General features: G+C 45.9%; 1 protein-coding gene across 1 annotated transcript in view; it reads right to left on the reverse strand.

The window, feature by feature from the left end:
• Window positions 1-5,690: 5,690 nt before the first annotated feature.
• LOC144159951 (uncharacterized) overlaps window positions 5,691-13,827 on the reverse strand; it is a 34,931-nt gene continuing 26,794 nt past the window's right edge. The window contains exons 10-12 of the mRNA XM_077691594.1: window positions 13,555-13,731; window positions 9,888-10,005; window positions 5,691-5,754 (exon numbers count right to left, since the gene is read on the reverse strand). Coding sequence (XP_077547720.1) covers window positions 5,691-5,754; window positions 9,888-10,005; window positions 13,555-13,731 — 359 coding nt within the window. The remainder of the gene's footprint in view (window positions 5,755-9,887; window positions 10,006-13,554; window positions 13,732-13,827) is intronic.

Here is a 13,827-nt window from a genome sequence, read left to right on the forward strand (position 1 = left end):
TAGGTAGCGTAGTAATCGTCAGTGCATTTTTTTACGGCCATCCGTGCTTCTTTTACTTTTCGCTAAGATCTGATAACCGCGTACCGCCTTTAGCTGCCGACTGCGCAACTTGCAAAAGGGCATCGGTGGAGGCGAAGGGAAAATAGTTGTGAAAGAGGTGTCAGCGGTCACGAGGAGCAGCCCCGGAGCGGCGCAGAGTAAATCGATGACACCGGAATGAAAACTGGGGTGGTTAATATACTGCTTTGTAGTGAAAGGGGTTCATTATAGGTTGGTTCACCTTGTAACATATCACATGGGACGGTCTGCTGCCATTCAGTTGTTGACGGCGCCGCGCGGTTCATGCATCAATTACCCCGTGTTTATTAAAATAGACGCCGAGGTCTGGAACGCACTACGACATTCAACAGCCACTCTCTTGCTGTGCACAGGCCAACGGAATATAATAACCAATGACCCTGTCAAACCTTAGTGAGGCCCAATGCACTGTTTTTACGAGAGCACCACATACGGTGCTAAGTTGCTGCAATAATCAAGCCTGCATTAGGGCTATAGATTTCGCTTGCCACAGAATCCCAACACTGAAGAAATCTACAAGCTTATAGCTGGTATTCAATGGCGTGGAATGCATGCAGGCAACCAAGTGTGCGCCGTCATATCTGTGGCCAAGCGTCTGTTGCTAGGCGACGTTGTGCGCACGGCCCGCAGATCAGGCACCCCTCTTCTTCTTCATGCAACCGCGTGAGTGCGCCACGGCCGGAGCACGGGAGGAGGAGATTCTCGAGTCCGGCCGTGGTGCGCCGTCACTCGTTACGTCGGGCTCCGCGGGATGGCGGTACTTGCCCATGGTAGGCACGACTGTGAAACACATTCACGTAACAAACTCTACCTCACCGAACGCAAAATATGGGCCCGAGTTCAATGTGAGTGCGATTAATAACATCTCTGTTGACGCCACCGTTTATAATCAGATTGGAATGGAGCAGATGACGCACGCCGGTGTTTTTCCTTCTTCGGCGTGCGGGCGAAGTGGCCCAAGCCGCACCGTGATGGCGCCGTGTCCGTGGCGCATCGGCCATATCTGTGGCCGTTTTCCAGTGCTGCCAAGCGAAGAAATTGACCGCTAAACTTTTCAACGAATACCCCCTATAGATTTGAGCTAATCAATACTAATGTGCACGTACCTGTATTTGGCAGTACCAGTGCATTTGAACGCCACCGTACGCAGTCCATTGTAGCCTTAATTGTTGCAACCACATCTTTTTCCAAGCATTCCACTTTGTTATCGACCAGCGACGCGAATAACGCGAAAGTGATCCCATAGACGTCCTCTACGAACGGCACGAGCGCGCACAAAACCGTTGTAGAGAAAAGAATTGAATACACTGTCAAAACCGTAGTTCAAAAGAGGACGTAAAACGCGCTGCAGCCACGTCAGGGCATCTGCACGTACTCCAACGGGAGCTGTCGAACACGTTTTAAATGTGGGAAATGGCTCCGGGCAGAGGCAGTCCGTGCACAATTAAAACAATTTTAAAGACGTTGTTGCTTTTTAGTTTGGCATCGCTTATTGTTGAAGTCCCAAGAGAAAATATTTGAACTGGTTTTAGCTGGTCTCTGCTGGTTTCTGCTGGTCCCAGCTGGGCCGATGCTGGTTTCTGCTGGTACCAGTTGGGCTGCTGCTGGTCCCAGCTGGGCCGCTGTTGGTCCCAACAGGGCTTCAGTTGGGACCAGCAAGGCTCCAGTTGGTCCCACCTGGGCTGCTATTGGGACCAGCTGGGCTGCTGTTGGGACCAGCTGGGCTGCTGTTGGGCCCATAATGGCTGCATTTGGGACCAACAGTTGCTCCCAGGACTTCTTGGCACCCAGATGGTCTCTGCTAAAGGACCTACTGGAATCAGCAAATCATTAGTCGAAGGTCGTCTAGGACGTCTACAGCTCAACTTTGTGCTCTTAAAACGAATAAATATAAGCCTGGTCCCGAAACAATTAGAGAGCTGCAGTGCATGTGCCCACTTCGGTCCTTGAGTCCTGGTTTTATAGCTATTTCTAGGCATAATATACTCGCCGAATATTCTATTTTCTAACCAAAGAGAAAGAGAAAGAAAAACGGACCCTCGCCCACCAACAATGCAAAAATCGGCCATGCCCTAACCCATGGAGGAAAGTCCATGCCCTAACCCACACTTTTATCCTTCATAAAGCAGCCAAGTCGGAGCGGACCTAAAAGCTGACAATTGTACAAGGAACCTGAATTTGCAGCTTCAAGGTATAAATGTGTTTTTGCCTCTGATTGTTCGTTAACGTACCGGCAACGTTTTTTTAACAAGCCGGCCGTGAAGCCAACTTGGCCAACTGAAGCCATGCCAAGCTAGTTGTTTCCTAGCCAACATGGCGACGATTACGAAGTGCGGTGTGCGGTTACAGTGGCTATTCTAGCCACTGTAGTGCGGTGGTGCGATCGTGTGTTTGCGCGGGACGAATACGGCGCCAACTGGGCATCTTGTAGCGAAATTCGACATCAAAACAGTCGGCGTCATGTCATCGAGTGTTGCCGAAGACGTGTTTTTTTTGCCCACCGAACTTTTGTGAGCGTGAACACGGCCGCATGCCGCGGCGTCATGGTGTGGTACGTAGAACTCGCCGCTTCGAGTGTCTTTGTTAGAGGTCGTGTGTCCTGCGTACTAAATTCCTGATGACGACGAAAAGACGCTACCTGCATCGCTTGCTGTGCAAAGGTGAATGCCGTTCTGATATAAATTCATAATGGGAATTCTGTTCATTATAAGTTGTCCAGAGGAGTTCAAGACGCCAGGAAATTAATTCGCTATAAAAACGACAAGGGAAGTGTGCATGGCAGTTGCAACATTTGCTGGTAAATAAAATGCATCTGAATGCATCATGTGTAATGTGTACATCATGCTGTTCTAGCTGGAGGCACATGCCACTGGCGATATATATTTTGCCCACCAAGTGACTAATTCTAACTGGCAGCAGCAAGCCTGTGGGTCCCAACGGGGAACAGCCTGCTGGGACCAACAGCTTGCTGGTCCCAGCGGGGACCAACAGCCTGCTGGTCCCAGCTGCTTGCTGGTCCCAACTGGGACCAGCAGCCTGCTGGTCCCAGCTGGGAATTTGGCCATAAACCACCTCAACGGGGACCAGCAGAAACCAGCAGAATATTTTCTCTTGGGGTGTTTTACTTGCGCTGTAAAACGATTAGAGCCCTTTATGTTGTTATGCATTTCAAAAGCTCAAAGTTCAACAATGTTAATTTCCACGAGCACCTCCGGCTGGGGCTTGAAATATCTTTTCCAGCCAGAATTAGGAATTCCACATCAAGCTGGAAACCTTTCCGGCAGGATGACGAATTTCCAATGAGCGAAAAATTGTGTTCTCGCTGGAATTCAATGTTACTCGCTGGGAAAGGTACGTTTCCATCAAGAAACTGATATTCACAGCCGAGCGCACAGGAAAATTACGCTGGAAATGTGGCTGGAAATCCTCATTTCCAGCAATAATATGCAGTCCATTTTCTTCTGGGGATCATTTGGCTATTTACCTTACAGTTATGCTAAATAGGAAATTGCGTAATGTTTCTTCCACCTATTTGAACTACACCCACACTAAACTGAATTTATCTCTGGCTCTCGTTTGGCAGCATGTCCAAACCATGACCCGAGGTCTCAAACTTTCGCACAATTTAGTGGACAGCACAAGTTTGCAAACTTTGCTCTCTGCTGGTTTTCTTTGTAAACATTGTATTAAGTTGGCAAGTTAACGCCAACAAAGTCACCCGCGAGAACTGGCACAAACTACCCACTAGTCTCTGAAGGCAGACAACGAAGAAATGAGGCAAGAGAACACAATGCTGTGTGTGCAATAGGTTTATTTATAACCCCACAATTGCAAACACTGGGGAGCACGCACGAACCTGCCGAAACATTGCCTCCTTTATACAAAAAACAACTGCAACAAACCTCAATTCAGTTGCATGTCAGTACTAAAAAGAAAAAAAAACATCACACAAGCATCGTACAAAATGCGACTACAAGCCCGCGAACCTTCTACAGCCTTGTTTGTACTGAAGCAGCAATTTAAAACAAAAATGTAGGTAGACAAGGAAATGAGGAAATGGATCATAATATGTCTGCAATAGGTTTATTTACAATCCCACAGTTGCAATCACTGGGGAGCAGGCACAAACCCTCCAAAACGTTACATCTTTTAGACTACAACTGCAACAAACCTAAAATTCTGTTGCATGTCAGTACTAAAAAAACAATATATGGCACAGCCATGTACAAAATGCGGGATAAAAACACATCTACAAATCCGGGCACCTTCTAGAGCCTTGTTTGTACTGAAGCAGCAATTCTTCAAAATGAAAAATGTAGATAGACAAGAAAGAAATGAGGAACTGGGAAATATGTTTATTAACACCACAGGTGCAATCACTGGGGAGGATGCACAAACCTGCCGAAACGTTGCCTCCTTTAGGCTAAAACCAACTGCAACAAACCAACCAAAATTCCATTGCACGTCAGTACTAAAAAAACAACCAGAATATATGGCACAAGCCATGTACAAAATGCTAGATCAAACGACATTTACAAGCCTGGGCACCTTCTAGAGCATTGTTTGTACTGAAGCAGCAATTCTTCGAAATAAAATGTAGGTAGACAAGCAAGAAACGATGAAAGGGAACATAATGTTATGTGTGCAATAGGTTTATTTAAAACCCACAATTGCAATCACTGGGGAGCAGGCACAAACCTGCCGAAACATTGCCTCCTTTAGATTAAAGATAACTGCAACAAACCTAACATTCCGTTGCATGTCAGTACCAAAAAGGGAAAAACCAACCAGAATAAATATATGGCAGAAGCCATGTACAATATGCGAGATCAAAAGACATCTACAAGCCCGGGTCCCTTCTACAGCCTTGTTTGTATTGAAGCAGCAATTTTTCAAACAAAAATGTAGGGAGACAAGGAAAAAATGCTATGTGTGCAATAGGTTTATTTACAGCCCAACAATTGCAATTCCTGGGGAGCAGGCACAAACCTGCCAAAACGTTGCCTCCTTTAGACTAAAAACTGCAACAAACCTAAAATTCAATTGCATGTCCGTACTAAAAAGAAAACCAGAATAAATATATGGCACAAGCCATGTACAAAATTTGGTATCAAATGACATCTACAAGCCCGGGCACCTTCTAGAGCCTTGGTTGTACTGAACCAGCAATTCGTCAATATAAAAAGGTCCTGAACTGGCCATGCTAAAAACACCCTTGTGGATTCCTCACACGTAACATATCACTTCATTCGTAAAAATTTCCTTATATCACACTGCACCTAGATGCATAACACATGCATTTCGTAATGAACTCATAGGCAGCAGTGAACAGTTTAAGCATTATTTTTAACAATTTGCCCCACTTAGACAGCACAATGCAGATCTTAGGTCACTCTGCAAAAAAAATGCTTGGTGTAAAAATAATACCCTAAAAATACAAAGGCTTGCACGTGTGCAAAAAGTAGAAAAAATTTGAGCTGCGCTATTCACAACACGTCATTTTGACGGCGGTCACTAGGAGGATAAAAGCACTGTCATAAACAGTGCGGTGCAGTTAAAAAGGTCTGTTTAGAAAAAAAAAGCCTTTAATGGCTGACGTCACTAGGCAGCCCTCACTGCCTGCGGATTGGTGTGAGCTGCGGGCCGACAGCGTTGTCCAGCGAAGGGAGGTTACCCCTGCAAAAAACAGATGAGTTGCAAGTTCACATTTTTCTTCACTGGCAAAATGCGTTAACAGCAAGTTGCTGCAGCCCGGGATATGACAACGTCCATAACATCGCACCTAGGACATGCTGAAGGAAGCCATAAAACACCGATTACTTTCTTATCTTTAAATCTACCAAATAAAGGTTGCATTCATAGTTTTTTGGCTGATTATATTCACTATTCCAGGATGAACAAGCATAAGAGTGTCAATTCCCTCGCATTATCTCCTTGACAATCAGTTGAAAGCGGTGACGACACTCGTCACTAAACCTCTAAACCTCCTTTCAGTAGTTGAAGGATTGATTGACTGATTGTAGGGTTCAACGCGCCGACGCAACGCAGGCGATGAGGCGCGCTGTAGTGGAGGGCTCCGGATTAATTTTGACCACCTGTGGATCTTTAACGTGTGCCGAAATCTCGTACACACGGGAGTTTTTGCTTTTCGCCTCCATCAGAGAAGCGGCCGCCGTGGCCGGGAATCGAACCCGCGACCTCGTGCTCAGCAGCACAACGCCTTAGCCACTGAGCCACCGCGGCGGGTAGTAGTTGAAGGATTACATAAGTTAACTACACAGAAAAGCCCGAAATAAATGTTCTTTGGGATTGCTTTATTGCAAAGCAATTCCACAGAAAATCTTGATTCATTGGCAGCTGTGCTTGATTTAAACAACGTTGAACTGAATACCAGATGTTCATTCCTTAGTTCTAAGAGGAGTCACACAGGCGCATATCCCATCGCATATTACCTGCCAAAGCCTGCATATAAATTTAAATCTAAAAACTGGAAGGGCATATATATTCAGGTAAACTAAACACACACGTGCACGTCGACTGTGTGCGCTGCACAAAACATGCGACAATATTTTGACAGTCACCCTCGACTTCCGCCTCCGTTTCACCACATAGTAAAAGCGGGGTAAGAAATGAGAGAGCGTGTACATTACCCGAGTGCCCCCTCCCGTACAATTAGTGTTGGAATGAAACGAAAACCGGAACCGAAAAACGGTAATACGACATTAAAAAGTTTTGGTTTTCGATTTTTTGTTTTGTTTCGGTTGTTTGTCTTAGGCCAGTGGCCTAAGAAAGGACAGCGTGGTTTGGGAGGTGGTGCAGGGTTTAATGTAGGGTTTAATGCGCCGACGCAACGCAGGCGATGAGGCGCGCCGTAGTGGAGGGCTCCGGATTAATTTTGACCACCTGGGGATCTTTAACGTGCGCCGAAATCTCTTACACACGGGCGTTTTTGCTTTTCGCCTCCATCAGAAAAGCGGCCGCCGCGGCTAGGAATCGAACCCGCGACCTCGTGCTCAGCAGCGCAACGCCTTAGCCACTGAGTCACCGTGGCGGGTCTTCCTGAATACACCGCTTATAACAATGGTCATTTTTCTTATTATTGGTTACAACAACTGAGCCTGACGGTATGAGCCTGCATAAAGTATTGTATTTGGAGATCTGTGAGAGATCATGGGTGCACTGTTGTGACCAAGCATGACTTTTTAAACATGAAATAAGTCGAGGCAACTTCTATCTTTCCAACACTGAGAAAACGTTGGTGCCTTTTATGCATTCATGCTATCCCTGAATGAAATGACCTCCTGACTGCCCCTCTTATCTTCTATCAGCTGGCTCAGGCAGTAAGAGGCGGGGGCAGCTCTTCAACACTGTGCAGATTAAAGTAAAGCTACTGTTGATTACCAATGTTAAAAAGGCAAACAACCGCGCCACTTTAGTAACATGCAATCTGCCAATCATCAAAAAAGAAAGCAACAGTCAAGGATTTGATGCGGAGACTTCCTTCTATGTGAAGTCGGTTGGCACACGCATGGCTGCATCTCGTTGGTCGGCCATGCAAGTACAATACCGTTTTGTAAATACTGGGTGAAAACACCTAAATGTTTACAAAAGGAACTTTCTCTGCCCAAACTGGCTGTAACAATTACTGGTTATAACAATGGTATTTTTGTAGCACTTGTTATAAGAACTTGTTATAAGAATACTGTTATACGAACAGGTTAGACTGTGTAGAAATCGGTGGTCCAGACTATTCACTGCTATTTTTTGGGTGAAACGGGTAAATGCAGGCCATTTTGTGTTATTATAGACACCAATCCAAAAAGCGAAAAGTAGAAAAAATGACTGGTAACCCCCAGAGGCCCCAGCCAGTACCAGGAATTGTCTGTTGGCCGAAGCATACAAAGCCGAAGCATTCATTTATCTCTGAACGCTCTTCCTGTACCATCAAATCAGATCGAGAACATTAGGGACACCCCTTCGCTATTAAACAAGATTGCCCGGCTCGGCACACGCCAAAAAGAGCAAGTACTGAGGCTCAAGGCAAGATAATAGGCTGTGCCAATATTCGCTGTACTTAAAAGGCAAGGCTGTACGCTTCTCTGGTCAGTTCGACGGAGGCAATGGCTGGTGTTACGCATTAACGGACCGCCCTTTCCGCTCAGCTTAAAAAGAAAAATATGCCAACTCAAAAGCACCACACCTTCAACATCTGTTCAATACGTGAAAGACTGGAGTAAAAAAACTTTGGCAATAATCTGGCGAAGCGGACGGTGCCCTAAATTTTGAAAGAACCCACATCTCGTTCTTCAGCTGAATAAACCGTGTTCTTTTCTCGAACGATTATTCTTTAATGTTTGTGTTTTTCACCCTGAATTGTTATTATGGACGATTCACATTATGGACAATTGTTCTGGGGAACGGAAACGTCGATATTAACAGGGCATGACTGCAATTTAAAACACAATATACTAACGAAGAAAAAATGCAACATTTGGCGTGATTTTAGTAATACACAATCAAACGCGAGAACAACAGATTGCAGCAGCAAACTCAGTGGAAACAGCTACAAGGCAATGTTGTCCCTGTATGTAAGGGCTGCCAGACCACAGTGGGGAAACCTTTCACAAAGTGCCGAAAGAACAGTGTGAGGCGGGGAATTTGTACATTTTTATAGTTTTTAGAAACAGACACTTGTAATACAGATGTGTGCCATGAATATTCACCAATTTTCTATTTTCCCTTCGCCTGAATGTATAGGTGGTGGCTGACAGTACTCATGTTGATCTGTTGCTACCTCCTCTCATATAATGCTTTAAAATTAAATAGCGAAAAAGGTGCGCCGGAGTTTTAGAGTGCCTGAAGAGGCAGAGCATTTGAAACTTGTAAAGATAATATCACAACTATACGAGGTATTGAATTGCCTCATTTCTTCCTAAGATTTTTAGTGGTCGGGTCCATGACCAAGACGGTATACTCCAAATTTGAGCGCATGCACGCAGCACACTGGTATTCTGAGCGCTTGGAGTGTTCGCACCAAATAATAGTATACTTCACTCCAATAGAGCGCCGCAAAACTCTACCGTCTCAATCAAACCTGGCTGCCAGGTTGAGGAACGTTAGCATCTAGTTTCTGGGAACCAGCATGGAAACTCTCAGCCCTTTACATCTGCGCCATCAAGAGGTACGGCAAGGAGCGCTGAGGTGTCCAATTTTTTGCGAGCAGTCGAGTCACCTAATGAAAAGTTACAAAAAATAATTAGTATCACCTAGAAATAACACTCTCATAAATCTCAATTATTTAAAACAAACTCACAAATGTCGATTTTTCGTACCCCGAAACACAAACCATTATGAACCATTACAAACTAATTTTTTCTTTCCAGAGCTGAACTGGAACGCAACGTTTCTTTGTGGAACAAAACAAACTGTAACAAAAAACATTTCGTCTTACATCCTGCGCACAATGAGGAGTTCATAGCACCAAATAACCAATGCTTTTTTTCCTTCCTCTGATCATGCAATGAAGGTGTGTTGCTATGCAAGCAAGATATTTGCTCTATGCATGATGAGAGAAGGTGCAATCGAAGTGACTGTCGTGTGATGGACGAGACACATACCAGTCTTTACATGTAGGGCAATGCACACACATAGGATGGGTCCCTGCAACCTATTCCAGGCAATTATGTGCAGCCAAAGCTATGCTGGGGCTCATAGCTCTTGCTAGATACCCTGTCTACCGTATACCTTTAATAGCTAGAGCTACAATGGACCACACACGCACAGCCCATCGTGCACACTAAAGTACCCACCGAACGGGCGTCGACGAAAGCCGGGTCGAAGGAGTCTCCCGCACGGGAGCGAGTGGTGCCGCCCTTGTGGCTGCAGAGGAGCCTGCCATGGGTGGCAGCCGCGAAAAGCCACCAGCCACTGGTGGAGAGAAGGGAGAGGGAGACGCCTTGAGAACCCCGCTCACTGCTCTGGCGGCAGTCTGAGACATGAAGTTGAAAGCGATGAAGGCGATGAGGCGGCGCGCCGTAGTGGAGGGCTCTGGACTAATTTTGACTACGTGGAGATCTTAACGTGCGCTGAAATCTCAAACACACGGACGTTCTCGCTATTCGCCTTTATCAGAAAAGTGGCCACCGCTACCGGGAATCGAACCCGCGTCTTAGGGCTCAGCAGCACCACGGCTTAGCCTCTGAGCCACTCCGGTGGGTCAAAGCAAATGGCTATTCGTTTGGATAGCAGCAAACCTAGTAGTTTTAGCAACAGTGCACACCAAAAAAAAAAAACAGCAAATAGTTGCCAAGCCCCCCAGTTTAGTCTGTGTACAGTGGAATGTCACTGAATATAGATTTAAATTCCGCACTATAAAAATGTGGACAGGCCTGTATTCATACTTTAACTCGTTAGAGTGTTTAGAAGTGTTCGATCGGGTGGGGAGAAAAGAATCTTTCACTCATCCTCATGCAAAAGCAACTTTTGCAGATACAATTAACTAAAATAGTAGTAGAGGGTGCTAGACTGCAGACGTAAAAATTCGAATTATTGGTGGAAACAAAAAACTGATGTGCACCTTCGGTCATCCACTGTTCGCAATATTCGTGTCTGCAGCAAAACAGTCACCTGAACCCAAAGAATGAACCTGATCTGGGGGAGGGAGGGGGTCAATTAAACGCAGTGTCTAGGGTTACGTCCCAAGTAACACAAAATCAGAAACTAAAGTTAATTACGCCCGACGGAACTTTGAGACAGTGTCTAGAGTCACGTCCTGTAAATGATATTGAAGTTACGTCCAACGGAAATTAAAGGTACGCCGGACGTATCTCTACCTGAGCGGTTAAAGATACGTTGGACGTACGCCGACCCCGGAAACCTTACGGTACGTCAATATGAAGTCCCTCCTCAGTTGAAGGGACTTTACGTCGGACATATTCGATGCCCAGAGGCTAAAGAAAGCTACGGTGGACTGACAGTGCAGGCCAGTCCGACACACCCGCAGGTGTATCCTGAGGTTGTGCCATGTGGTTGCCTTGGTCGCTCGATTGTTCGTCTTGTTGGGCGACTGCTGGTGCGATCCCGCCTAGCTTCGTGGCGGCGAGGAACCGCCTCGCGCTCGTGAACACGAGTACTAGGGTCGAATCACCCTGGTTTCCTTTCCTTTTGTTGAGACAATGACCATTGCTATGCATTTTTCTATCATTTTCATAAGATGAACTTTCCTTGGTGCCAGCCGCCATTCGTAATTTTTGTCCCGCACGCGGCGCGAAAAAAAAAGAACCCATCTGTAGCTTGCGATCTATGTCTGTGTTGCTTTAATCAAGTCTGTCCTTCCTTGACCAGCCGAAACAGTGTTTCATCGACAACCCACAACTGTGAAACGTTCACTCTGTGTGCAGTGTAACAAATTTAACTTTCGTTCCTCTTTTGTAACGAGTTTATGGTGAGCCTGTCCTAAGTTCCTGAAATTTAAACCGTGTTTTTTTTACGCTGTGTGGACCGTAAGCTAAACGGTACCGCTCCATATCAGCTTCAAAAAATCGACTGATCGTTGCAGTGCTTCATGTAATGAAAGCAGCGCAATACGTACCACTGCCATCCATCTTCTAAACATGTAGCAGAAATGCATAGCAATGGTCATTGTCACAAAAAAAAGGAGGAAATTAAGTACTGGAGCTGGTGGATTCGAACCTAGGACTTCTGTTCATGAACGCGAGGCGGTACCTTGTCGCCATGAACATAAGAGTTTCATACTAATATTTGTACGAAATTTTATGGCCACGAAGCCAGACTGAGTCGCATCTTGAACAGAGGCTTAACAAGACGAACACTCGAGCGACCAATGTCCTAGCAGTAATCTCGTCCGATGTAAATCGTATGAGATCACACGGGAGGCTCTTCCTCCGTGGCACCGGATTTGCATTTTCAGAGGGAGCCACATAGCACAACCTCAGGATACACCTGTGGGTGCATCCGACTGGCCTCTACAGGTATCCACCGGCTAAGTCCGCCGTGCCTTTCTTTCGCCTCTGGGCATCGGGTACGTCCGACATAAAGTCCTTTCATCAGAGAAGAGACATTATGCCGACGTAACGTAAGATTTTCGAGTTCGGCGAACGTCCGACGTACCTTTAATTTTCACTTACGTCGGACGTAACTTCTATCATTTACACGTTAGGCCGGGCGTAACTCAAGACACTGGCTTAAAGTTCCGCCGGACGTAACTTTAGCTTTCAATTCTGGGTTCCGTCGGACGTAGCTCTGGAGGCTTGTTTAAAGTTCCGTCGGACATAACCTTAGTTTTCAACTTTGGATTACGTCGGACGTAACTCTAGACACTGCGTAAAACATTAACCGACGCCTAGCCCTATTAATTACATTTATTAGAAGGCTCTTGGCCCATGTAAATTTGTTCTCGGCAAACTGCAGACGCTACAAACTGGCACTGCGCCCATTGCATGCATGCACGAGGTTCAATTTTGTTAATTCCTGTCTTCTTTGCAAAAGCCCGTTCTACATGGGGCGAATTTCGCTTGCAAATTCGCAGCTGCGGCGCCGCTCGTGCACCAAAACGATTTATTCTCGTTGCTGTGGCGAATTTCCAAATGTTTGGAAGAGTCAAACTTCTCTTGTGAACGCAGCTTAGCATTTGGCAATATGTCGCAGCAGGGAAGGAAAATAAATCGTTTTGCCGCACTGGCGGCGCCGCACCTGCGAATTCGCAGGCGAAATTCGCCCCATGTATAACGGGCTTTACACGTGTTGGATATGGAAAGAAGTGTGCGTGGACTAGTGCAGAAAAATTTGAATTCTTTAATTAAGAAAAAACACCATCAACCCAGCTGGGATCCGAACCCACATCACTGCAGTATATAGTGTGGGCGCTTATATCACGTTCCTGTTGACCGACGGGGAGCCGGCACTGTCGAACATGTCACCTATGATTTACTCCTCACCCGGTTTGGCCGTAAAGCTGCAGCATTTGTGTTTCCGAATTTCACGTCATTTATCGTACAAGTGACCATTTCAATAGCATTGCGTCTAGATTACACATATAGAGCGTCACGGTAGCTGGTGCCGTTAGCTGTAAATTTTTTTAGTGCTTTACGTTACGCCGGACGTAACTCAAAACATTGGCCTAAAGTTCCGTCGGACGTAACTCTAGTTTTCAATTCTGGGTTCCGTTGGACGTAACCCTAGAAACTGGCTTAAAGTTCCATCGGACGTAACTCTAGTTTTCGATTTTGGATTACGTCGGACGTAACTCTAGACACTGCGTAAATAAAATGCACCAAATAACCTTACTAGACCGCCTATAGGTCCACTAGAAGCACTACACAAGAAACATCATTTTCACAAACAGGCAAACTCGTCAAACAGGCTATTACTGAAAAAAAAACTATTGACAGAGGTCCGCTAATGATCTAGTCTAGATGACCTCACATGACTTTGTAAAAGTAAAACAAAGAAAAGAACCTCGAGCTCTCGGTGCTGCAATGCGTGAGCGAGGCAACTGGGCCTTCGTTGGCTGCGACTCCACACGCGGCTCTGGATTCAGCTTCCCGTTGGCCAGAGGTAGCTTGGGCAGGGCCACCCGCCCCTTCGACGCTTCTCCGAGGCCAGTCGGAGCAGACGGCCTCGACATCTTGGAACCTACATCGACGATTAAAGCAAAGAAAGCACAGGAAACACATGCACTCAACATTCATTCCTCCATTTCTGCATTCAATGTCTGGAGCATTTCACGCG

This window comes from Haemaphysalis longicornis, unplaced genomic scaffold, assembly GCF_048455015.1.
Source record: "Haemaphysalis longicornis isolate Haplotype H1 unplaced genomic scaffold, Haemaphysalis longicornis Haplotype H1 scaffold_10, whole genome shotgun sequence".
NCBI lineage: Eukaryota > Metazoa > Arthropoda > Arachnida > Ixodida > Ixodidae > Haemaphysalis > Haemaphysalis longicornis.